Here is a 27675-nt window from a genome sequence, read left to right as displayed (position 1 = left end):
TCTTGCCTTTATTAGCCAAGGCACAGAGATTAAGAGCAGGGAGGTTATGCTGGAACTGTCTAAAATGCTGATCAGACCACAGCGAAGGTATTGTGTACATTTCTGGGATCCACATTGTAGAGGGGGATGTGACAGTAAAGGGGACAGAGGGAGACTGACCAGGGGGTGATAACACTGGGAGAGGGGGCTGAGGGAGACTGACCAGGGTGTGATAGCACTGGGAGAGGGGACAGAGGGAGACTGACCAGGGTGTGATAACACTGGGAGAGGGGGCTGAGGGAGACTGACCAGGGTGTGATAGCACTGGGAGAGGGGACAGAGGGAGACTGACCAGGGTGTGATAACACTGGGAGAGGGGGCTGAGGGAGACTGACCAGGGTGTGATAGCACTGGGAGAGGGGACAGAGGGAGACTGACCAGGGTGTGATAGCACTGGGAGGGGGGACAGAGGGAGACTGACCAGGGTGTGATAGCACTGGGAGGGGGGACAGAGGGAGACTGACCAGGGTGTGATAGCACTGGGAGAGGGGGCTGAGGGAGACTGACCAGGGTGTGATAGCACTGGGAGAGGGGACAGAGGGAGACTGACCAGGGTGTGATAGCACTGGGAGGGGGGACAGAGGGAGACTGACCAGGGTGTGATAGCACTGGGAGAGGGGACAGAGGGAGACTGACCAGGGTGTGATAGCACTGGGAGAGGGGACAGAGGGAGACTGACCAGGGTGTGATAGCACTGGGAGGGGGGACAGAGGGAGACTGACCAGGGGGTGATAGCACTGGGACAGGGTACAGAGGGAGACTGACCAGGGGGTGATAGCACTGGGACAGGGTACAGAGGGAGACTGACCAGGGTGTGATAGCACTGGGAGGGGGGACAGAGGGAGACTGACCAGGGGGTGATAGCACTGGGACAGGGTACAGAGGGAGACTGACCAGGGGGTGATAGCACTGGGACAGGGTACAGAGGGAGACTGACCAGGGTGTGATAGCACTGGGAGAGGGGACAGAGGGAGACTGACCAGGGTGTGATAGCACTGGGAGGGGGGACAGAGGGAGACTGACCAGGGTGTGATAGCACTGGGAGAGGGGGCTGAGGGAGACTGACCAGGGTGTGATAGCACTGGGAGAGGGGACAGAGGGAGACTGACCAGGGTGTGATAGCACTGGGAGGGGGGACAGAGGGAGACTGACCAGGGTGTGATAGCACTGGGAGAGGGGACAGAGGGAGACTGACCAGGGTGTGATAGCACTGGGAGAGGGGACAGAGGGAGACTGACCAGGGTGTGATAGCACTGGGAGGGGGGACAGAGGGAGACTGACCAGGGTGTGATAGCACTGGGAGAGGGGACAGAGGGAGACTGACCAGGGTGTGATAGCACTGGGAGAGGGGACAGAGGGAGACTGACCAGGGTGTGATAGCACTGGGAGGGGGGACAGAGGGAGACTGACCAGGGTGTGATAGCACTGGGACAGGGTACAGAGGGAGACTGACCAGGGGGTGATAGCACTGGGAGAGGGGACAGAGGGAGACTGACCAGGGTGTGATAGCACTGGGAGGGGGGACAGAGGGAGACTGACCAGGGGGTGATAGCACTGGGACAGGGTACAGAGGGAGACTGACCAGGGGGTGATAGCACTGGGACAGGGTACAGAGGGAGACTGACCAGGGTGTGATAGCACTGGGAGGGGGGACAGAGGGAGACTGACCAGGGTGTGATAGCACTGGGAGAGGGGACAGAGGGAGACTGACCAGGGTGTGATAGCACTGGGAGAGGGGACAGAGGGAGACTGACCAGGGTGTGATAGCACTGGGAGGGGGGACAGAGGGAGACTGACCAGGGTGTGATAGCACTGGGGGAGGGGACAGAGGGAGACTGACCAGGGTGTGATAGCACTGGGACAGGGGACAGAGGGAGACTGACCAGGGTGTGATAGCACTGGGAGAAGGGGACAGTGGGAGACTGACCAGGGTGTGATAGCACGGGGAGAGGGTACAGAGGGAGAATGACCAGGGTGGTGTGTGTGTGTGTGTGTCTGGGGGGGGGGGGGGGGGGGGGGGGGGTGGTGTGTGTGTGTGGGGTGAGGCCTTTGATTTAAGGTAAGGGGCAGGGACTTTAAAGAAGATGTGGGGAAAAACATTTTCACCCAGAGGACGATATAATCAGGAAATCTGCCATCACATTGAAGAAGGATTGCGATGTACACTCGTGATGCCAAAATATTCAATGTGCCATGTGCTGGACAATGGGATCAAAATGGTTAGGAGGTTGTTTTTGACTTGCACAGATCTGACGGGCTCAGCTACAGATCTCTCTAACAGGGACAGAGAGATGGGGAGAATGAGACACACACCCCCCCACAGACAGACACACACAGACACGTGCCACGCGGAGAGAGGAGGGGAGAATGTGACAGACATAGATAGGGATAGAGAGAGAGAGAGAAATACAGAGAGAGAGAGAGAGAGAGAGAGAGAGAGAGAGACAGGCAGACAAATGGATAGAGAAAGGGAGACAAACAAAAGGAGAATGAGCAAGAGGGAGAGAAAAGGGAGAGGTGGGTGTGTCAGGGAGAGAAAGATACGCACAGAGAGAGAGAGAGAGAAAGGAGAGGAAGGCAGGCAGACAATGAGAAGGACGGAGGTCTCTCCTTACAGGCAGGGTAAATTTGAGAGGATTCTTTATCATGTCTATGATGAATGGATGCCTCAGTAAAATCTGAAATGGAACAGCTTCAAAGTTCTTTGATCCCAAGTCTTTGTACACCTGAGTTAAATGCTGCAAGAGAAAAGAGAGAGTCAGAGTGAGTGCTTTGTTTGGGAATGACAGAGAACATCACAATCAGCAAATGCAAGGGTACCTTGTCATCCGTTGGGATTTGGTGAGCTGACCATGGCTGGGTATGCCAGTGTGTCTGCTCAGGCAGGACAGGCCATGGCACAGGACAACACCCAGTGAATTGACAAACACTGGCACACCCAAAAAAACTAGCAGCAGCAGTCAGCCATTCTGCCCTTTAAACCAGCCACACCCTTCAATATGGCCACAGCTGATCCTCTATCTCAATGTCATATTCCTGATTTCCCCATTAATCTTTTACATTTTATAGGCATCACCAATCTCTGTCTGACCCACTGACTAACAGCAGGACTCCCAGTCACAGGATTCCTGTGGTACAGATGGAGGCCCTTCGGCCCACAAAGTGTTAAATGAGCATCATTACGCAGTGCCAAGCTCCTGCTATTCCCTGTTTGCACATCACTTCCGTCCAAATAACTCTCCAATAGGTGTGTGACTGGCTCAGTCAGACCCGTCTCGAACACATTTCCAGGCAGTACACTCCAACCCTAACTAACTGCTGAAGAAAAAGTGGGTTTTTTTTTCACAGCATGTTTGCTCCCTCGGCATATCACTTTCACAGAACACAGAACATCGAACAATCCAGCGCAGAACAGGCCCTTCAGCCCTTAATGTTGTGCTGACCTCTGAACTATTCTCAGCTCGTCCCCCTACACTATCCCATCATCATCCATGAGCTTATCCAAGGATTGTTTAAATCTCCCTAATGTGGCTGAGTTAACTACATTAGCAGGTCGGGCATTCCACACCCTTACCACTCTCTGTGTAAAGACATCTGTCTTAAATCTATTACCCCTCAATTTGTAGTTATGCCCCCTCATACACACTGACATCATCATTCTAGGAAAAAGTCTTTCACTGTCTACCCTATCTAACCCTCTGATCATCTTGTATGTCTCTGTCAAATCCCCTTTTAGCCTTCTTCTCTCCAATGAGAACAGACCCACGTCTCTCAGTCTTTCCTCATATGTGTTCTCATTCTTGTTCCTTTTACCAGGAACGGACCTTCTTTATAAGAATGGAACCATCTTTGTAAATCACCCCCACACTCTCTCTGATACACTCATATCTTCCCTATAACGTGGCCTTCATAACTGTCCCCAATCCTCCAGCTGGGGGTCAAACAGGGTCTTGTACAAGCTCCCCATCACCTCCTCGCTCTTGTACTGTCTGCCCCTATTAATAAAGCTGAGGACACTGTGTGCTTTATTCCCTGCGATCTCCATCTGTCCTGCCCCCTCCAATGATCTGTGCACATACACAGCCAGCTCCCCCTGCTCCTGCCCCCCAATCAGAGGACTCAGTGACCAATCACAGGTCTCAGTGACCAATCTCAGGGTTCGGTGACCAATCACAGGACTCAGTGACCAATCACAGGGTTCATTGACCAATCACAGGACTCAGTGAGCAATCACAGGGTTCAGTGACCAATCACAGGACTCAGTAACCAATCACAGCGTTCAGTAACCAATCACTGGACTCAGTGACCGATCATAGGGTTTAGTGACCAATCACAGTGTTCAGTGACCAATCCCCAGACTCAGTGACCAATCACAGGTCTCAGTGACCAATCTCAGGGTTCAGTGACCAATCACAGGACTCAGTGACCAATCATAGGGTTCAGTGACCAATCACAGGACTCGGTGACCAATCACAGGGTTCAGTAACCAATCTCAGGGTTCAGTGACCAATCACAGGACTCAGTGACCAATCACTGGACTCAGTGACCAATCATAGGGTTTAGTGACCAATCTCAGGGTTCAGTGACCAATCACAGGACTCAGTGACCAATCATAGGGTTCAGTGACCAATCACAGGACTCGGTGACCAATCACAGGGTTCAGTAACCAATCTCAGGGTTCAGTGACCAATCACAGGACTCAGAGACCAATCACTGGACTCAGTGACCAATCATAGGGTTTAGTGACCAATCACAGGGTTCAGTGACCAATCCCCGGACTCAGTGACCAATCACAGGGTTCAGTGAGTATGACCTATAGTGAGTGACTGGTAACTCCTTGCTCCAGGAGTGAAGCCTGTCACTCTGTCGTGTTACCTACCTTGCAGTAAAGCTGTTCTGTTTCATACTTGTTGCTATGGCGATGTGTGTCCTCAGTCTTGGCAGCCCCATGGGTCAGGATCTGAAACAGTGCGTATATTGGCACCATCTCAGCTTCATCAGGAGGGGCATCGGGAACACTCGGACTCTCCCTGACAGACTGCTGATCAATATATGGTTCAGACTGGATCAGAAGATTAGACATGGATTGTCGTTAAATTGGGTCTCTACTCTTTTAAACTGAAAGTAAAGCTCTCTCTACACTGTCCCCATCAAACACTCCCAGGACAGGGACAGCACGGGGTTAGATACAGAGTAAAGCTTCCTCTACACTGTCCCCATCAAACACTCCCAGGACAGGGACAGCACGGGGTTAGATACAGAGTAAAGCTCCCTCTACACTGTCCCCCATCAAACACTCCCAGGACAGGGACAGCACGGGGTTAGATACAGAGTAAAGCTCCCTCTACACTGTCCCCCATCAAACACTCCCAGGACAGGGACAGCACGGGGTTAGATACAGAGTAAAGCTCCCTCTACACTGTCCCCATCAAACACTCCCAGGACAGGGACAGCACGGGGTTAGATACAGAGTAAAGCTTCCTCTACACTGTCCCCATCAAACACTCCCAGGACAGGGACAGCACGGGGTTAGATACAGAGTAAAGCTCCCTCTACACTGTCCCCCATCAAACACTCCCAGGACAGGGACAGCACGGGGTTAGATACAGAGTAAAGCTCCCTCTACACTGTCCCCATCAAACACTCCCAGGACAGGGACAGCACGGGGTTAGATACAGAGTAAAGCTTCCTCTACACTGTCCCCATCAAACACTCCCAGGACAGGGACAGCACGGGGTTAGATACAGAGTAAAGCTTCCTCTACACTGTCCCCATCAAACACTCCCAGGACAGGGACAGCACGGGGTTAGATACAGAGTAAAGCTTCCTCTACACTGTCCCCATCAAACACTCCCAGGACAGGGACAGCACGGGGTTAGACACAGATTAAAGCTTCCTCTACACTGTCCCCATCAAACACTCCCAGGACAGGGACAGCACGGGGTTAGACACAGAGTAAAGCTTCCTCTACACTGTCCCCATCAAACACTCCCAGGACAGGGACAGCACGGGGTTAGATACAGAGTAAAGCTCCCTCTACACTGTCCCCATCAAACACTCCCAGGACAGGGACAGCACGGGGTTAGATACAGAGTAAAGCTTCCTCTACACTGTCCCCATCAAACACTCCCAGGACAGGGACAGCACGGGGTTAGATACAGAGTAAAGCTTCCTCTACACTGTCCCCATCAAACACTCCCAGGACAGGGACAGCACGGGGTTAGACACAGATTAAAGCTTCCTCTACACTGTCCCCATCAAACACTCCCAGGACAGGGACAGCACGGGGTTAGACACAGAGTAAAGCTTCCTCTACACTGTCCCCATCAAACACTCCCAGGACAGGGACAGCACGGGGTTAGATACAGAGTAAAGCTCCCTCTACACTGTCCCATCAAACACTCCCAGGACAGGGACAGCACGGGGTTAGATACAGAGTAAAGCTTCCTCTACACTGTCCCCATCAAACACTCCCAGGACAGGGACAGCACGGGGTTAGACACAGAGTAAAGCTTCCTCTACACTGTCCCCATCAAACACTCCCAGGACAGGGACAGCATGAGGTTAGACACAGAGTAAAGCTCCCTCTACACTGTCCCCATCAAACTATCCCAGGACAGGGACAGCACGGGGTTAGACACAGAGTAAAGCCTCCTCTACACTGTTCCCCATCAAACACTCCCAGGACAGGGACAGCACGGGGTTAGATACAGAGTAAAGCTTCCTCTACACTGTACCCCCACCAAACACTCCCAGGACAGGGATAGCACTGGGTTCGATACAGAGTAAAGCTCCCTCTACACTGTGCCCTCCCCCCCCCCCCCATCAAACACATCCAGGACAGGGACAGCATGGGGTTAGATACAGAGTAAAGCTTTCTCTACACTGTACCCCCACCAAACACTCCCAGGACAGGGACAGCACAGTGTTAGATACAGAGTACAGATCCCTCTACACTGTCTCCATCAAACAGTCCCAGGATAGGTACAGCACGGGGTTAGATACAGAGTAAAGCTCCCTCTACAGTGTCCCCGATCAAACCCTCCCAGGGACAGGGACAGTGCTCACCCAGAGTGTGGTGGAGTCTGGCTCTGGATTCCAGGTCAGGATTGTTCCTGCAGCCAGACTGAGTGATCGGTGGAATCCCTGGGCTGGGTCACGGTGAGCAGCGAAGTACAGCAGCATGTTGTTGTATTCCAGTTCGGGTGGAGAGCGGCTCTCGTCAGCAAACAGAGTGAAGAAAGCCTAGAGCCAAACAGGCAGTGTGTGAGAGATCTGCTCAGAGAGAAAGGGGAACACCAGCACATGGAGCAGATAGAGGATAGAGGCACAGGTAAGGGAGAGGGGCAAGGGTAAGGCAAAGGGAAAGGATGTCCAGTTAAAAAGCAGCTAGGAGACAGTACTCTGTATAGGCAAAGGGCTGGGGTATATAGGGGGGTGTGTGTACGTGTGTTGGTGGGGGGAAGGGGGCGGTGTGGTGTCAGGGTGTGGGTGGATCGGGGTTATGGGAAACAGTAATGGTATACGGTACCATATCATGTTCTACAGGAGTTTGACACAGATTAATCATAATCTACTGTTAGAAACAAAAATAGAAATCGCTGGAGAAATTGTGCAGCTATGGCCGAATTTTTAGTTTGTAATGGCAGGCCACCGGACTCAAAACATTAACTCTCCCTCTCTCCCGCTCTCTCTCTCTCCCCCCTCCGCCCCACCCTACAGATGCTGCGAGAGCTGCTGAGTTTCTCCAGCATTTCTGTCCTTGTTGTTTCAGACCTGTGGCACCTTTGTTTCCCTGTGCTGTTGTTGTACTTGAGTTCACCTCCTGATGAAGCTGAGGTTGTTATTATCCTGACCCTTCCAACCACTTCAACCAGTTGTGCACGTACACCCCCAGGTCTCTTTGCCCTTGAATTCTCTTCAGTCTTGTATTCTTTAATTCCCATTCCCTCTACACATTCTTCATGCTAAATTAATGCTCTCCCCACTTTGAACTTTCATTTGTCTGCCAACAGCTTTTCCTCATCGTTCTCCTTTTGGAATTCCACACTATTCTCCTCACAGTTCACAATGCTCCTTTAAAGACCTTGTTGATCTCCCAGCCACTCCATTTTGTTTTTGAGATTAATCCATGAGATGGGAGCGATGCTGACTAGGCTAGTATTTACTGCCCGTCCCTAGTTGCCCCCTTGAGAAGGTGGGGTGAGTTGCCTTCTTGACCCGCTGCAGTCCAAGTGAAGTGGATTGATACACAATGCCCTGAGGGAGGGAATTCTAGGATTCTGACCCAGTGACACTGAAGGAACGGCGATATATTTTCGAGTCAGGATGGGGAGGGGGCTCAGAGGGGAACTTGTAGGGTCTGTGTGTGTGGCTTTCCTGTAAACCTTTGTGGTGAATTCTCCGTTTGGTGTTCTCTGTACCATCACGTCTAGGAATGGGAGTTGGTTGTCCTTTTCTTCTTCTCTAGTGAATCGGATTCCTGTGAGGGTGGCGTTGATGATCCAGTGTGTGTTCTCTATTTCTGTGTTTTTAATGATTACAAAGGTGTAATCCACAGATCTGCCCCAGAGTTTGGGTTGAATTTGCGATAAGACTGTTTGTTCTAACCTTTGCATTACTGCTTCTGCTATGAGTCCAGAGATCGGTGAGCCCATGGGGGTGCCGTTGATTTGTTCGTATATTTGGTTGTTGAATGTGAAGTGTGTTGTGGGGCACAGGTCCAGTAGTTTCTCTAACGGAGAATTCACCACAAAGGTTTACAGGAAAGCCACACACACAGACCAAGTCCTGAACTATGAAAGCAACCATCCCAACACACACAAACGAAGTTGCATCAGGACACTATTCAAAAGGGCCACAACACACTGCAGCACACCAGAACTACAAAAAGAGGAAGAGGAACACTTATACAAAGTATTCGCCAAAAACGGATACCTTCGCAATTTCATCAACAGATGCCTAAGGGAGAGACAATGGAACAAGGACATGCCTCAACCCAAAGGACTAGCCACACTACCATACATCAGGAGCATTTCCGAACTGACAGCCAGACTACTGCGACCACTAGGACTCATAACAGCACACAAACCAACAGCCACCCTCCGACAACAACTCACCAGAACAAAGGACCCGATACCCAACATGATCAAAACCAATGTAGTGTACAAAATCCCATGCAAGGACTGCAGAAAACACTACATCGGACAAACAGGAAGACAGTTAACGATCCGTATACACGAACACCAACTAGCCACAAAACGACACGACCAGCTATCCTTAGTAGCCACACACACAGACGACAAGCAACATGAATTCAACTGGGACAACACTACCATTATAGGGCAAGCCAAACAGAGACCAGCCAGGGAATTCCTAGAGACATGGCACTCATCCACAGATTCAATCAATAAGCACATCGACCTGGACCCAATATACCGGCCACTACAGCAGACAGCTCGAACTGACAACCGGAAGCGGCAGAGACAGGCCACTATAAATGCCAGAGGAAACATCACAGAAGCGCTTCACAGGAGGCTCCAAAGCACTGAGGATGTGTCACCGAGACAGGGGACGAAACGTATGCAACACAAATTCCCAGCTCGGCGAACAGAACCACAACAACTAGAGAGTTTGCCCCCTGACACCCACTGATTCCAGTTTTGCTCGGGCTCCTTGTTGTCACATTTGGTCAAATGTAGCCTTGATGGCAAGGGCTGTCCCTCTCCCCTCAGTGGGAAGTGAGGCTGGTCAATGGAACCTCTAGGCAAAGGATGTCAGGCAATGTTTAAGGAAAGTGAGATACTGAGGTTGAGGTGATGGTGGGGTCTGCTGAAGGGAACTGTACCTGCTTGAGTTGCTTCAGCCTCTGGAAGGGGAGAGGGGCTGTCGGATCATCTGATGGCTCAAACTCATCGTCCCCCTGAAACCACAGCTCTATCTGCAATCAGAAACCAACAAGAATTAGAACCGAGAGAGACTGAGGGAACACGATACGGGAGAAGGGGACAGAGACACAAAGAGGGACCGTTGGATGGAGGGAGAGTGGTCGATGGGTAGTTGGGTTTTCAAAGTACAATCCACCTTACCAAGAGGTTCCTGATTGGGAATCAGATCCTCACTCATGAATAGAATAGGTGAGGGAGAGGGACTGCCTACCACAATCACACCCGATGCACATGGGGAACAGCAAATGTGCCTGATGACCTAGTCTTGCTTCTGTGTCATGAACCTGTGTACTGCTCCTGTGTAAGTATAACTCTGCAGGCGAAACTGAGAACTGCAGATACTGGAGATCAGAGTCAAGATCAGAGTGGTGCTGGAAAAGCACAGCAGGTCAGGCAGCATCTGAGGAGCAGGAAAATCGATGTTTCAGGCAGGAGCCCTTTGATGAAGGGTTTTTGCCCAAAACATCGATTTCCCTGCTCCTCGGATGCTGCCTGACCTGCTGTGCTTTTCCAGCACCACTTTAATCTCAGCTGTCTGTACTGGACCTGTCTTCTGCAGCCATTCACTATCATTGACAAGTTTCACTGGTTTGGCATTTTGTAGGCTTTGTATGGACACCCAGTCAGAAAAAAACACCCTTCTTCAACCATCCTCTGTCTTCTATGGCCAAGCAAATTTGTATCCAACTTACTAACTCACTGTGAATCCATGTGATGTAACCTTCTGGACCAGTCTACCACGTGGAACCTCCTCAAATGCTTCGGTAAAGTTCATGACGACACCATCCCCACCTTCGTCAATCATCTTCATCACTTCCATAAAAATCTCAGTCAAATTTCTGGAGTCCTGCACTGAGTATCCGTAATAAGCCGACTCTTCTCCAAATGTGAGTAACTCCTGCCCTTGAGATTCTTCTCCAATAATCTCCTGACCACTGAGGTAAGGCTCACTAGCCAATCATTTCCTGAATTATCCCTGTGGACTTTCTTAAACAAAGGGACAACATTGACTATTCTCCAACCTTCTGGGACTTTGCCTATGGTTAAAGAGGATACAAAAATCAGCATGTAGGTTTGCTCGCTGAGCTGGAAGGTTTCCTTTCAGACGTTTCGTCACCATATTAGGTAACATCATCAGTGAGCCTCTGGTGAAGCACTGTGTTCTGTCCCATTTTCTACTTGTGTGTCTTGGTCTGTTAAGTTGGGTGATATCATTTCCAGTTTGGGGTCCAAATCAATGTGTTCATTAATGGAGTTTTGGTTTGAATGCCAGGCCTTGAGGAATTCCCGTGCCTATCTGTTTCACCTGTCCTAGGGTGTACGTGTCCTTCCCAGTCAAAGTGGTGTCCTTCCCCGTCCTTATGTAAGGTTGTAGTGAGAGTGGGTCATGTCTTTTCATATCTTTTGGAGCTAGTTGCTGTTCGTGTATCCTGGTGGCTAGTTTCCTGCCCATCTGTCTGATGGGGTGTTTGTTACAGTCCATATAGGGCATTTTGTAAATGATATTCGTTTCGCTGGCTGTTGGTACAGGGTCCTGTAGGTTCATCAGTAGTTGGTAGGTTTGTGGGATACAATGATGCCAAAGTTTCTGCACAACATGCCCTGAGACTCTAGCCACACTACCATATATCAAAGACATCTCGGAGATGATTACCGCACTCCTCCGATCCCTTGACATCATGGTATCCCACAAACCTACCAACATACTGAAACAGCTACTGATGAACCTAAAGAATCCTGTACCAACAACCAGTGAAACTAATGTCATTTACAAAATACTGTACAAGGACTGTAACAGACACTACATTGGACAAACAGGCAGAAAACTAGCCACCAGGATACATGAACACCAATTAGCCACAAAACGACATGACCCTCTCTCACTAATATCCTCACATACGGATGAGAAAGGACACCACTTTGACTGGGACAACACATCCATCCTAGGACAAGCCAAACAGAGACACGCACAAGAATTCCTAGAAGCGTGGCATTCCAAACGGAACTCCATCAATAAAACATCGATTTGGACCCCATTTACCAACCTCTGAGAAAAAGACAGGACATTATATCACCCATCTTAACAGATGAAGGCACACACATAGAAAGCAGGACAGAATACCAGTGCTTCATCTGGAGGCTCACTGAAGATGTTACCTAGTATGGTGACGAAACGTCGGAAAACAAACCTTCCAGCTCAGTGAGCAAACCTACAACCTGAACCTCAACCTGAGCTACCAATCTTCTCAAATAGCACAAGGATATAAACATCTCTGTCAAAGCTCCAGTAAGTTCCTGCCTTACCACCCTCAATGTTCTGGAATTGTTCCCATCAGGCTCTGGGGATTCATTTACTTTAATATTTGTCATTACAGCCAATACTTCCTCCTCCTTAATATCGACTTGTCCTAGAATATCAACGTACCCTCCCTAAACTTAACCTTATCCATGTCTTTCCCATCAGTGAATACCAATGTGATGTATTCATTAAGGACCTCACTTCCTTGCCCTGACACCATGCATAAATTCCCTCCTTTGTCCTCAAGTGGACCTATCCTTCCCCGAGATACAGTCTTGCTCCTAATACATGTATAAAGTGCCTTGGGATTTTTCTTCATCCGACTTGCTAAGGATATTTCAGAGTCGAGAGTGTGTTGCTGGAAAAGCACAGCAGGTCAGGCAGCATCCGAGGAGCAGGACATTCCTGATGAAGGGCTTATGCCCAAAACATCGACTCTCCTGTTCCTCAGATGCTGCCTGACTGACTGTGCTTTTCCAGCACCACACTCTCGACTCTGATCTCCAGCAGCTGCTGTCCTCACTTTTTCCCAGTCCCTTCTAACCCTCCTAATCCCTCACTTAAGTTCCCTTCTGCTTCCTTTACATTCCTTAGGGAGTGAATTTTAGAAACTTAGTTTCCCAAAACTTAGAGATGCTTCCTTTTACTTTTTGATTAAACTTTCAATATCTTTTCTCATCCAAGGTAGCCATACCTTGCCGTTCTTTACCTGAATCCTCTTGTGGATTGTATTTACAGATTCTGGATGAGTGGTGCTGGAAGTGCACAGCAGTTCAGGCAGCATCCAAGGAGCTTCGAAATCGACGTTTCGGGCAAAAGCCCTTCATCAGGAATAAAGGCAGTGAGCCTGAAGCGTGGAGAGATAAGCTAGAGGAGGGTGGGGGTGGGGAGAGAGTAGCATAGAATACAATGGGTGAGTGGAGGAGGGGAATGAAGGTGATAGGTCAGGGAGGAGAGGGTGGAGTGGATAGGTGGAAATGGAGATAGGCAGGTAGGACATGTCAAGGAGACAGTAACTGAGCTGGAAGTTTGAAACTAGGATGAGGTGGGGGAAGGGGAAATGAGGAAGCTGTTGAAGTCCACATTGATGCCCTGGGGTTGAAGTGTTCCGAGGCGGAAGATGAGGCGTTCTTCCTCCAGGCGTCTGGTGGTGAGGGAGCGGCGGTGAAGGAGGCCCAGGACCTCCATGTCCTCGGCAGAGTGGGAGGGGGAGTTGAAATGTTGGGCCACGGGGCGGTGTGGTTGATTGGTGCGGTTGTCCCGGAGATGGTCCCTAAAGCGCTCTGCTAGGAGGCGCCCAGTCTCCCCAATGTAGAGGGGACCGCATCGGGAGCAACGGATACAATAAATGATATTGGTGGATGTGCAAGTAAAACTTTGATGCATGTGGACTAATGTCATTTATTGTATCCGTTGCTCCCGATGTGGTCTCCTCTACATTGGGGAGACTGGGCGCCTCCTAGCAGAGCGCTTTAGGGAACATCTCCGGGACACCCGCACCAATCAACCCCACCGCCCCGTGGCCCAACATTTCAACTCCCCCTCCCACTCTGCCGAGGACATGGAGGTCCTGGGCCTCCTTCACCGCCGCACCCTCACCACCAGACGCCTGGAGGAAGAATGCCTCATCTTCCGCCTCGGAACACTTCAACCCCAGGGCATCAATGTGGACTTCAACAGCTTCCTCATTTCCCTTCCCCCACCTCACCCTAGTTCCAAACTTTCAGCTCAGCACTGTCCCCATGACTTGTCTGGACTTGTCCTACCTGCCTATCGCCTTTTCCACCCCACCCTCTCCTATCACCTTCATCCCCTCCCCCACTCACCTATTGTACTCTATGCTACTTTCTCCCCACCCCCACCCTCCTCTAGCTTATCTCTCCACACTTCAGGCTCTCTGACTTTATTCCTGATGAAGGGCTTTTGCCTGAAACGTCAATTTCGAAGCTCCCTGGATGCTGCCTGAACTGCTGTGCTCTTCCAGCACCACTAATCCAGAATCTGGTTTCCAGCATCTGCAGTCATTGTTTTTACCTCGTTGTATTATACAGGGCCTTGTATGAGGACCCTGTATTTTGACCGTGTATTGTGGATCTTTGTTTAATTGGTCTTGTGTTGCAGGGCTGTGTTTGTGTGCCTGTGCTTCAAATTGTGTTTTGATCCTGTGTTATGTGTGGGATGTGGGCCCAGTATTTATTTCCCGTCCCTAGTTGCCCCTTGTGAAGGTGGGGGTGAGCTGCCTTCTCTTCTGCTGCAGTCCATGTGCTGTAGGGTGACCCACAATGACCCTGAGGGAGGGAATTCCAGGATTCTGACCTAGTGACACTGAAGGAACGGTGATATATTTCCCAATCAGGATGGGGAGGGGCTTGGAGGGGAACTTGCAGGGGGTGGTGTTCCCATGTACCTGCTGCCCTTGTCCTTCTAGATGGAAGTGGCTGTGGGTTTGGAAGGTGCTGTCTGAGGATCTTTGGTGAGTTTCTGCAGTGTATCTTGTAGCTGGTACACCCTGCTGCTACTGAGGGTCGGTGGGGGAGGGAGGGGATGTTTGTGGATGTGGGGCCAATCAAGGGCTGCTTTATCCTGGATGGTGTTGAGCTTCTTGAGTGTTGTTGGAGCTGCCCCCACCCAGGGGCAAGTGGGGAGTATTCCCTCACACTCCTGACTGGTGCTTTATAAATGGTTTGGAGTTGTGTTTCCTGACCTGTGTTGCCGGATTGCAGTATGAGTCCACATGCCCAAGGTCTGTGCGTCAGTTTAAGGTGGATGTCTGTGTTGCGGGTGTGAGTACATTGTACAGTCATCACAGCTATACCTTCAGACTCTGTGAGCTGTGACTTTACCTGATCATACTGTTCCTTTGTAACAAAGCCAGTATCTGCAACATCTACTGCCTGGAATCTTATTTTAGTATCGAGCAGTTCAGCAAGTGAAGGATAAGGCCACGGCTGAGCAGCTGAGAGCAGGAATTGCCGCCAATCCAACAGATCTAACTCTGCAGTCAGTATCCTGGTAATATCCAACACCTTAGAAACAACAGAAAAGTGAAAGGTTCATGTCTAGGCATCAACAGTGGCAGTCAAAGGTTAACAGCAACTCAGAAACTGTTCAGAACAATCCAGACCAAAGGGGTAGCCATGGGCACCCGTATGGGCCCCAGCTATGCCTGTCTCTTTGTTGGCTTCGTAGAGCAGTCGATCTTCCGTAATTACACCGGCACCACTCCCCACCTCTTCCTCCGCTACATTGATGACTGCATTGGTGCCACCACGTGCTCCCGCGAGGAGGTTGAGCAATTCATCAACTTCACCAACACATTCCACCCTGACCTTAAATTTACCTGGACCATCTCTGACACCTCGCTCCCCTTCCTGGACCTCTCCATCTCCATTAATGACGACCGACTTGACACTGACATTTTTTACAAACCCACTGACTCCCACAGCTACCTGGATTACACCTCTTCCCACCCTATCTCTTGCAAAAATGCCATCCCGTATTCCCAATTTCTCCGCCTCCGCCGTATCTGCTCCCAGGAGGACCAGTTCCACCACAGAACACACCAGATGGCCTCCTTCTTTAGAGACCGCAATTTCCCTTCCCACGTGGTTAAAGATGCCCTCCAACGCATCTCGTCCACATCCCGCACCTCCGCCCTCAGACCCCACCCCTCCAACCGTAACAAGGACAGAACGCCCCTGGTGCTCACCTTCCACCCTACAAACCTTCGCATAAACCAAATCATCCGCCGACATTTCCGCCACCTCCAAAAAGACCCCACCACCAGGGATATATTTCCCTCCCCACCCCTTTCCGACTTCCGCAAAGACCGTTCCCTCCATGACTACCTGGTCAGGTCCACGCTCCCCTACAACCCACCCTCCAATCCTGGCACCTTCCCCTGCCACCGCAGGAACTGTAAAACCTGCGCCCACACCTCCTCCCTCACCTCTATCCAAGGCCCTAAAGGAGGCTTCCACATCCATCAAAGTTTTACCTGCACATCCACTAATATCATTTATTGTATCCGTTGCTCCCGATGTGGTCTCCTCTACATTGGGGAGACTGGGCGCCTCCTAGCAGAGCGCTTTAGGGAACATCTCTGGGACACCCGCACCAATCAACCACACCGCCCCGTGGCCCAACATTTCAACTCCCCCTCCCACTCTGCCGAGGACATGGAGGTCCTGGGCCTCCTTCACCGCCGCACCCTCACCACCAGACGCCTGGAGGAAGAACGCCTCATCTTCCGCCTCGGAACACTTCAACCCCAGGGCATCAATGTGGACTTCAACAGTTTCCTCATTTCCCCTCCCCCCACCTCACCCCAGCTCCAACCTCCCAGCTCAGCACTGTCCTCATGACCTACCCTACCGGCCAATCTCCCTTCCCACCCTTCCACTCAACCCTCCCCTCTGACCTATCACCTCCATCCCCACCCCCATTCATCTATTGTACTCTATGCTACTTGCTCCACACCCCCCACCCCCCCTCTCATTTATCTCTCCACACTGCAGGCACCCCGCCTGTATACCTGATGAAGGGCTTTTGCCCGAAATGTCGATTTTCCTGCTCCTTGGATGCTGCCTGAACTGCTGTGCTTTTCCAGCACCACTCTAATCTCACCATCAGTAGACATACAGTCAGTAACACAGGGCACTGGGGGGGAGAGGGGTTACTGAGAGACAGTGTGAGGGAGCTGGATTAACATCAGTACAGATACAGTCAGTAACACAGGGCGCTGTGCGGAGAGGGGTTACTGAGTGATGGTGTGAGAGAGCTGGATTAACATCAGTAGAGATACAGTCAGTAACACAGGGCACTGGAGGGGAGAGGGGTTACTGAGTGACAGTGTGAGGGAGCTGGATTAACATCAGTACAGATACAGTCAGTAACACAGGGCACTGGAGGGGAGAGGGGTTACTGAGTGACAGTGTGAGGGAGCTGGATTAACATCAGTACAGATACAGTCAGTAACACAGGGTGCTGGGGGGGAGAGGGGTTACTGAGGGACAGTGTGAGGGAGCTGGATTAACATCAGTAGAGATACAGTCAGTAACACAGGGTGCTGGGGGGGAGAGGGGTTACTGAGGGACAGTGTGAGGGAGCTGGATTAACATCAGTAGAGATACAGTCAGTAACAGCGCAGGGGGGGAGAGGGGTTACTGAGAGACAGTGTGGGGGAGCTGGATTAACATCAGTAGGGATACAGTCAGTAACAGCGCAGGGGGGGAGAGGGGTTACTGAGGGACAGTGTGAGGGAGCTGGATTAACATTAGTAGAGATACAGTCAGTAACACAGGGCCCTGGGGGGGAGTGGGGTTTGACTCCCACCACAGCAGCTGGTGAGAATTGAATTCAAGAAAAAAGGACAAATCTGGAATTAAAAGTCTAATGATGAACAAGAATCTATTGTCGAATGTCAGAAAAGACCATCTGGGTCTCTAATATCCTTTTGGGAAGGAAACTGCCATCTTTACCTGATCCAGCCTATATGTGACTCCAGACCCACAGCAATGTGGTTTATTGTTAACTGTCCCTGGGCAATCAGGGATGGGTAATAAATTGCTGCCTTAGCTCACATCCCCCTCATCCTGTGAAGAAATTATTATTAAAGGTGATATGTCTGCCATACACATACACGGCCTTCTGGGTCCATCTGGGGTCATGTGATCCTGAAAATCGAGGGTCAGTGAGTGGTCACTGTTGCCACCTTTCCAAATTGCCTTGTCTTTGTTTGGTTTGTTGTGATTGAGGAAAATGCAATGTGTCGGTCATCAGTCAGTGACTGAGGAGGTGGCCTACCTGAGAGTAAGAGATGGAACTCCATTGATCAGGCAGTTGGTCTGTGCCAAGGTCCACTGTCACCAGGTCCTGTAAAATCTCAATGAATTCCTTTTTCAACATGACACCTGCAGTGTACACCAGAGAGAAAGGGGGAGAGTGACTGTCCGAACAGGATTCAAACATCAATCCCAGGGAGGTGGGAGGGGGAGTGCCTGAGAGGGGAGAGGATGGGAGGTGAGGGGAGGGGAGGAGAGGTGAGGGGAGGGGAGGGGAGGGGAGGGGAGGGGAGGAGAGGGGGGGTGTGAGGGGAGGGGAGGAGAGGGGCGGGGGGGTGTGAGGTGAGGGGAGGAGAGGGGCGGGGGGGTGTGAGGTGAGGGGAGGGGAGGAGAGGGGGGGGGTGTGAGGGGAGGGGAGGGGGGGGGTGTGAGGGGAGGGGAGGGGAGGGGAGGGGTGTGAGGTGAGGGGAGGAGAGGGGGGGTGTGAGGGGAGGGGAGGAGAGGGGCGGGGGGGTGTGAGGTGAGGGGAGGAGAGGGGGGTGTGAGGGGAGGGGAGGAGAGGGGCGGGGGGGTGTGAGGTGAGGGGAGGGGAGGAGAGGGGGGGGGTGTGAGGGGAGGGGAGGGGGGGGGTGTGAGGGGAGGGGAGGGGAGGGGAGGGGTGTGAGGGGAGGAGAGGGGGGGGGGAGGGAGGGTCGCCCTGTGAGTGTCACAGAGAGGAGCAGCCCCAAGGTAAAGGCAGTGTTTTTCTTCCAAAGCCCACCGAGATAGGATTCGGTTTGAGGCCATCTCATTACCTCAGAATGGTTACATCATTTCCTCAGCTTTGTCTCCTTCACAAGTTTGAAAAAATGACGTTTGCTTTCCCTCGATTTCTATTGGGGAAAGCTATGTTCAGACCATATTATTTTGTTTTTTTTGTATTTTTGATCATGGATTAATATGGAAAGGAGTTTCTGTACTTTTAAAGACAAGTCACTGAACCTCTGTGTGTGTGTGTGTGTGTGTGTTTGTGTTTGTGTGTGGGGTGTGTGTGTGTGTTTGTGTGTGTGTGTATGTATGAGTGTGTGGGGGGGGGGGTGTGTATGTGTGTGTGAAGTTTACCCTGCTCTTTACCTGGAGAAAGCCTGGCCCTTGGTGGGCAGTGCCAGGGGGTGGGTGTGGAGGTACGCAGCATGACATTTGACTGCCAACAGGTAGCTGAACAGCTTGTGGGTGTGAACGATTCAGTGAGAAGCCTTTGGACTATTAGAATGACAGGTGTTGTGATTTCTCTGCAGTAAAATCCAAGCAGCCTGAAGAAAGCCAGTTGCTGTAAGCTGTTACCTTGAACTAGAGACTAAGGGACTTTGTAGTTAGTGGACCAATCACCCTGCACTATCTGCAAAGAATAGGGAAAAGGAGAATGAAGAACAGAAAGTCTTGGCAAAGAAAGGGGAAATTTGAACAAACCTGATGGGACTGTCTTTCCCGTTTTTTCCCAACATCCATAAAATCGATGATTTTTTGTCTGTCAGTGTCTGTGCAGGTATGTGTACGGGGTGGTTAAAAAAGGATTGGTGGGTCAACAAGTAGAGTCACATGTGAGAGGGTGGTGCTGGAAAAGTACAGCAAGTCAGGCAGCATCTGAGGAGCAGAAGAATCGACGTTTCGGAAAATCATTCCTGATGAAGGGCTCCAGCCCGAAGCATCGAATCCTCCTGCTCCTCGGATGCTGCCTGACCTACTGTGCTTTTCCAGCACCACAATCTCAACTCTGATCTTCAGCATCTGCAGTCCTCACATTCTCCCAGACTTCACTGTCTCCAATTGGAGTCATATGTTAATAGCTCCTCGAGGTTTACTTGTGATTTTTGTTTGGTTCCCTACAGCGTGGAAACAGGCCCTTCAGCCCAACCAGTCCACACTGACCCTCCATAGAGCAATCCACCCAGACCCTCCGAACACTATGGGGCAATTTAACATGGCCAATTCACCTGACCTACACATCTTTGGATTTGGGAGGAGACCCACGCAGACATGGGGAGAATGTGCAAACTCCACATAGACACTCACCCGAGGCTGGAATTGAACCTGAGACCCTGGTGCTGTGAGGCAGCAGTGCTAACCACTGAGCCACCGTGCCGCCCCATGCTGATCCTGAGGAAAGACAGGACTTGCTGGAATTTAGAAGATTGAGGGGCTTATCTCATAGAACCATATAAAACCCTGATGGGACTGGACAGGCTAGATGTGGGAAGAAAGTTCCTGATGTTGGGGATGCCCAGGACTAGGGGTCACAGTCTAGGAGTAACGGGTAGGCCATTCAGGACTGAGATGAGGAAGAATTTCTTCCCTCAGAGTTGGGAACCTACAGAATCTCACAGGAAGCTGTTGGGGTCAGTTCATTGCATATATTCAAGAGGGAGTTGGACATGGTCCTTGTGGCTAAAGGGATTAAGGTGTTTGGGGCGAAAGCAGGAACAGGACACTGAGAATACCTGATCAGCCATGATCGTGTTGAATGATGGTGTAGGTTTGAAGGGTTGAATGGCCTCCTCCTGCCCCTATGTTCTATGTTTCTGTGATGAGGATTTACTTCTTTCCAATAAGCTGTGGTTCTTGTTAAATACAGAAACCTGATCTGTGTTTCCATCAGATACCTCAAATCAGGGACTTTGCATACTTTGATGAAATACTGAACTTTAGTGGTGACGTTGAGAGGATCAGTGATTGAGAATCAGTCACTTTCCCATGTGGTTGTGACAATAGCAGCCTGTCCATGTCTAAGGACTTACCTGTGGGTGCCACAAGCATAAACTGTCGATGCAGGTTACCGAGCTGCTCGATTGTTAACTCGCCTTCCTTTGGAATCTCTTTGGAAGGTTCGCGTGTTAATGGTGGAGGGTCAGGAATCACCTTCACATCTCCGTTGACAAAGAACTCCTTGCTTTTGAGGATGAGCTGGTGTTCAATCTTTGTGCCAGCATCCACATACCCCAGGCTGATATCCAGCAGAGTGTTGATGCTGGAAAACCACACAAAGGGTCAGATTACAGTCAGAAACGAGACTCTTAGGAGATACAAGAAGTGACTACTTAAAGTCAGTCATCACCATATACAGCAAGAACTAGAGACATCCATTTATTGTCAGGGACAGAGAGGAGTGAAATCGAGGGAAAAGAGTGAACTCTATAATGTGAAGAAGGCTTTGTTGCCAGCCATGTGATCACAGGAGCAGAGTTGTTGCTTGATTTGTTTGTGGGTCAGTATTAGACAATGTGCTGGCCACTCATAGAACATAGAACATAACAGCTCAGTACAGACCCTTTGGCCCTCGATGTTGTGCTGCCCTGTCATACCAATCTGAAGCCCATCTAACCTACACTATTCCACTACCATCCATATGCTTACCCAATGACCATTTAAATGCCCTTAAAGTTGGCGAGTCTACTGCTGTTCCAGGCAGTGTGTTCCATACCCTTACTATTCTCTGAGTAAAGAAACTACCTCTGCCATCTGTCCTATCTCTATCACCCCTCAATTTAAAGCTATGCCCCCTCGTGCTCGCCATCCCCATACTTAGAAAAAGGCTCTCCCTGTCCACCCTATCTAACCCTCTGATTATCTTATATGTGTCTATTAAGTCACCTCTCAACTTTATTCTCTCTAACGAGAACAGCCTCAAGTCCCTCAGCCTTTCCTTGTTAGACCTTCCCTCCAAACCAGGCAACATCCTGGTAAATCTCCTCTGCACCCTTTCCAAAGCTTCCACATCCTTCTTATAATGCGGTGACCAGAACTGTACACAATACTCCAAGTGCGGCCGCACCAGAGTTTTCTACAGCTGTAGCATAGCCTCATGGTTCTGAAACTCAATCTCTCTACCAATAAAAGCTAACATACCATATGCCTTCTTAACAACCCTATCAACCTGGGTGGCAACTTTCAAGGATCTTTGTACATGGACACCGAGATCTCTCTGCTCATCTATACTGCCAAGAATCTTACCATTAGCCCAGTACTCTGCATTCCTGTTACTCCTTCCAAAGTGAATCACCTCACACTTGTCCACATTAAACTCCATTTGCCACCTCCCAGCCCAGCTCTGCAGCTTATCTATGTCTCTCTGTAACCTTCAACATCCTTCATCACTATCCACAACTCCACCGACATTAGTGTCATCTGCAAATTTACTAACCCACCCTTCTACACCCTCATCCAGGTCATTTATAAAAATGACAAACAGCAGTAGACCCAAAACAGATCCTTGTGGTACACCACGAGTAACTGAGCTCCAGGATGAATAGTTCCCATCAACCACCACCCTCTGTCTTCTTTCAACAAGCCAGTTACTGATCCAAACTGCTAACTCACCCTCAATCCCATGCCTCAGTTTTTTTATGTAATAGCCTACTGTGGGGAACCTTATCAAACACCTTACTGAAATCCACATACACCACATCAACCGGTTTACTCTCATCCATCTGTTTGGTCACCTTCTCAAAGAACTCAATAAGGTTTATAAGGCACAACCTACCCTTCACAAAACCGTGCTGACTATCTCTAAATAAATTATTCCTTTCTAGTTGATTATAAATCCTATCTCTTATAATCCTTTCCAACACTTTACCTACAACCGATGTGAGGCTCACTGGTCTATAATTACCAGGGCTGTCTCTACTCCCCTTCTTAAACAGGGGAACCACATTTGCTATCCTCCAGTCTTCTGGCACTATTCCTGTAGACAATGATGATTTAAAGATCAATGCCAAAGGCTCGGCAATCTCCTCCCTGGCTTCCCAGAGATTCCTAGGATAAATCCCATCCGGCCCAGGGGACTTATCTCTTTTCACACTCTCCAGAATTGCTAACACCTCCTCCTTGTGAACCTCAATCCCATTTAATCTAATAGCCTGTATCTCAGTATTCTCCTCAACAACATTGTCCTTTTATGTGTGAATACTGACAAAAATGATTCATTTAGTGCTTCTCCTATTTCCTTGGACTCCACGCACAACTTCCCACTCCTGTCTTTGACAGACCCTAATCGTACTTAAGTCATTCTTTTATTCCTGATATACCTAGAGAAAGCTTTAGGGTTTTCCTTGATCCTCCCTGCCAAGTTGTCTCATGACCCCTCCTCGCTTTTCTTAACTCTATTTTCAGGTCTTTCCTGGCTAACTTGTAACTTTCAAGCACACTAACTGAGCCTTCACGTCCCATCCTAACTTCCTCTTGACAAGAGTTTCAACTTCTTCAGTAAACCATGGCTCCCTTGCTTGACTACTTCCTTCCTGCCTGTTCAGTACATACTTACCTAGGACACGCAGTAGCTGTTCCTTGAATGAGCTCCACTTTTCAATTGTGCCCATCCCCTGCAGTTTCCTTCCCCATGCTATACTTCCTAAATCTTGCCTAATCGCATCATCATTGCCTTTCCCCCAGCTATAACTCTTCCCCTGCGGTATATACCTCTCCCTTTCCATCACTAAAGTAAACATAACTGAATTGTGATCACTATCACCAAAGTGCTCACCTACTTCCAAGTCCAACACCTGGTCGGGCTCATTACCCAGTACCAAATCTAATGTGGCCTTGCCCCTTGTTGGCCTGTCTACATACTGTGTCAGGAAGCCCTCCTACACACATTGGACAAAAACTGACCCATCTATAGTACTCAAACTATAGAATTTGCAGACACTATTTGGAAAGTTAAAGTCCCCCATCACAACTACCCTGTCTCTCTCACTCCTATCCAGAATCATCTTTGCTATCCTTTCCTCTACATCTCTGGAACTATTCGGAGGCCTATAGAAAATTCCCAACAGGGTGACCTCTCCTTTCCTGTTTCTAACCTCAGCCCATACTACCTCAGTTAATGAGTTCCCAAACATCCTTTCTGCAACTGCAATACTGTCCTTGACCAACAATGCCACACCTCCCCCTCTTTTACCATCTTCTCTGTTCTTACTGAAATATCTAAATCCTGGAACCTGCAACAGCCATTCCTGCCCCTGCTCTAACCATGTCTCCGAAATGGCTACAACATCGAAGTCCCAGGTACCAACCCATGCTGCAAGTTCACCCACCTTATTCCGGATGCTCCTGGTGTTGAAGTAGACACACTTCAAACCAACTTCCTGCTTGTCGGTTAACTCTTGTGACCTTGAAACCATATCTCTGACCTGACTACTCTCACCCTCCTGTGCACTGGAACGACAGTCTCGGTTCCTATCCTCCTACTGAATTAGTTTAAACCCTCCGAAAGGGTTTAGCAAATGTCCCCCCAGGATACTGGTATCCCTCTGGTTCAGTGAAGACCATCTTGTTTGTATAGGTCCCACCTTCCCCAGAAAGAGCCCCAATTATCCAGGTATCTGAATCTGTCCCTCCTGCACCATCCCTGTAGCCGTGTGTTCAACTCCTCTCTCTCCCTATTCCTCACCTCGTTAGCATGTGGCACAGGCAACAAACTAGAGATAACAACTCTGTTTGTTCTGGCTCTAAGCTTCCACCCTAACTCCCTGAATTTCTGCCTTAAATCCCCATCCTTTTCCTACCTATGTCGTTGGTGTCCATGTGGACCATGACTTGGTACTGCTCCCCGTCTCTCTGTGGCTGACTTACCACACAGGGTGAATCAGGCACAGACATATGGTGAATTGATATGTTCCCCACATGAGATTCCAGTCAGCTGGCTAATAGGACCCTGCAGCAGCCCATCAGAGACTGACAGGGTTCCAGATTCAGGCACAAGGTGTGGTCATTGAAAACAGAAAACCCTGGAAGAAAACCCATTGGTTAATGTAACATCTTGCAGCCCAACTCTGTGCAGGTTCCAAGCAAGAGGCCTTGCCGATCAGAGTGAGTCCTTCCTGAAATACTTGAGCATCCACACCACAAATGGGCCGTGAGTGACTGCTCTGAAAAACAATCACCAACAGAGAAGGTAGAACAGCAGCCTAGACGGTTACTCAGCCTTCCTCCCCTCAATTCCAGCTCATTCCTGGGGATGGTTCCAACAGAGCTTCAGGTTTGGACTGGGGTGGGCCACGGGGGACTGACTGACTGACTCATAAATCACTGTGATTTTACACCAGGACCTGGCTATACTGATCATTGAGAAGCTGATAAAGCCATAATACACCCGCCACCAGACTAGACAAAAACACATGTTGCTGGAGAAACACAGCAGGTCTGGCAGGATCTGGGAATGGCAGAACTATTCTGAATAAAGGTCACTGGACACAAACTGTGAACAGTTTCTCAATCCAGAGATGAAGCCAGATCGGCAGAGTTTCACTGTCACTTTCTGCTTTTGTTTCAGACGTTCAGGAGCTGCAGGAACATATTTTATTTGACCATCTGCCCAGGTCAGTCATTGTTGGAGTGAATCATAGAATCCCAACACTGCAATACGAGATCACAGTGACAGCTCCAACATACACCCAGTTAGAGAACACACTGAGAGATCCAACACACACCCAGTTAGAGAGCACACTGAGTGATCCACCACACACCCAGTTAGAGAGCACACTGAGTGATCCACCACACACCCAGTTAGAGAACACACTGAGAGATCCAACACACACCCAGTTAGAGAGCACACTGAGTGATCCACCACACACCCAGTTAGAGAGCACACTGAGTGATCCACCATACACCCAGTTAGAGAGCACACTGAGTGATCCACCATACACCCGGTTAGAGAGCACACTGAGTGATCCACCACACACCCAGTTAGAGAGCACACTGAGTGATCCGCCACACACCCAGTTAGAGTGTACACTGAGTGATCCACCACACACCCAGTTAGAGAGCACACTGAGTGATCCGCCACACACCCAGTTAGAGAGCACACTGAGTGATCCGCCACACACCCAGTTAGAGAGCACACTGAGTGATCCGCCACACACCCAGTTAGAGAGCACACTGAGTGATCCGCCACACACCCAGTTAGCACACTGAGTGATCCACCACACACCCAGTTAGAGAGCACACTGAGAGATCCGCCACACACCCAGTTAGAGAGCACACTGAGTGATCCACCACACACCCAGTTAGAGAGCACACTGAGTGATCCGCCACACACCCAGTTAGAGAGCACACTGAGAGATCCACCACACACCCAGTTAGAGAGCACACTGAGTGATCCACCACACACCCAGTTAGAGAGCACACTGAGAGATCCACCACACACCCAGTTAGAGAGCACACTGAGTGATCTACCACTCACCCAGTTAGAGAGCACACTGAGTGATCCTCCACACACCCAGTTAGAGAGCACACTGAGTGATCCGCCACACACCCAGTTAGAGAGCACACTGAGAGATCCACCACACACCCAGTTAGAGAGCACACTGAGTGATCTACCACTCACCCAGTTAGAGAGCACACTGAGAGATCCACCACACACCCAGTTAGAGAGCACACTGAGTGATCCGCCACACACCCAGTTAGAGAGCACACTGAGTGATCTACCACTCACCCAGTTAGAGAGCACACTGAGAGATCTACCACACACCCAGTTAGAGAGCACACTGAGTGATCCGCCACACACCCAGTTAGAGAGCACACTGAGTGATCCGCCACACACCCAGTTAGAGAGCACACTGAGTGATCCGCCACACACCCAGTTAGAGAGCACACTGAGTGATCCGCCACACACCCAGTTAGAGAGCACACTGAGTGATCTACCACACACCCAGTTAGAGAGCACACTGAGTGATCTACCACTCACCCAGTTAGAGAGCACACTGAGTGATCCACCACACACCCAGTTAGAGAGCACACTGAGTGATCCGCCACACACCCAGTTAGAGAGCACACTGAGTGATCCGCCACACACCCGGTTAGAGAGCACACTGAGTGATCCACCACACACCCAGTTAGAGAGCACACTGAGTGATCCGCCACACACCCAGTTAGAGAGCACACTGAGAGATCCGCCACACACCCAGTTAGAGAGCACACTGAGTGATCCGCCACACACCCAGTTAGAGAGCACACTGAGAGATCCGCCACACACCCAGTTAGAGAGCACACTGAGTGATCCGCCACACACCCAGTTAGAGAGCACACTGAGTGATCTACCACTCACCCAGTTAGAGAGCACACAGAGTGATCCACGACACGCCCAGTTAGAGAGCACACTGAGTGATCCACCACTCACCCAGTTAGAGAGCACACAGAGTGATCCACGACACGCCCAGTTAGAGAGCACACTGAGTGATCCACCACTCACCCAGTTAGAGAGCACACAGAGTGATCCACGACACACCCAGTTAGAGAGCACACTGAGTGATCCACCACACACCCAGTTAGAGAGCACACAGAGTGATCCACGACACGCCCAGTTAGAGAGCACACTGAGTGATCCACCACTCACCCAGTTAGAGAGCACACAGAGTGATCCACGACACACCCAGTTAGAGAGCACACTGAGTGATCCACCACACACCCAGTTAGAGAGCACACTGAGTGATCCACCACACACCCAGTTAGAGAGCACACTGAGAGATCCACCACACACCCAGTTAGAGAGCACACTGAGTGATCCGCCACACACCCAGTTAGAGAGCACACTGAGAGATCCACCACACACCCAGTTAGAGAGCACACTGAGTGA

The 27675-nt window shown here is 50.2% G+C and overlaps 1 protein-coding gene across 3 annotated transcripts in view; it reads right to left on the bottom strand.

Moving 5' to 3' along the window:
• Positions 1–27675, bottom strand: part of spef2 (sperm flagellar 2) — a 714991-nt gene that overhangs the window by 4860 nt on the left and 682456 nt on the right. For 2 of the 3 annotated variants that reach the window (XM_072592835.1, XM_072592854.1), the window contains exons 31-37: positions 20843–21072; positions 18091–18197; positions 15129–15311; positions 9887–9979; positions 7108–7284; positions 4919–5101; positions 2655–2777 (exon numbers count right to left, since the gene is read on the bottom strand). In XM_072592835.1, coding sequence (XP_072448936.1) covers positions 2655–2777; positions 4919–5101; positions 7108–7284; positions 9887–9979; positions 15129–15311; positions 18091–18197; positions 20843–21072 — 1096 coding nt within the window. The remainder of the gene's footprint in view (positions 1–2654; positions 2778–4918; positions 5102–7107; positions 7285–9886; positions 9980–15128; positions 15312–18090; positions 18198–20842; positions 21073–27675) is intronic. The other variant, XM_072592845.1, reaches the window with a different exon arrangement.

This window comes from Chiloscyllium punctatum, chromosome 2 (assembly GCF_047496795.1).
Source record: "Chiloscyllium punctatum isolate Juve2018m chromosome 2, sChiPun1.3, whole genome shotgun sequence".
Taxonomy (NCBI): domain Eukaryota; kingdom Metazoa; phylum Chordata; class Chondrichthyes; order Orectolobiformes; family Hemiscylliidae; genus Chiloscyllium; species Chiloscyllium punctatum.
This window is presented reverse-complemented; position numbering and strand designations above follow the sequence as displayed.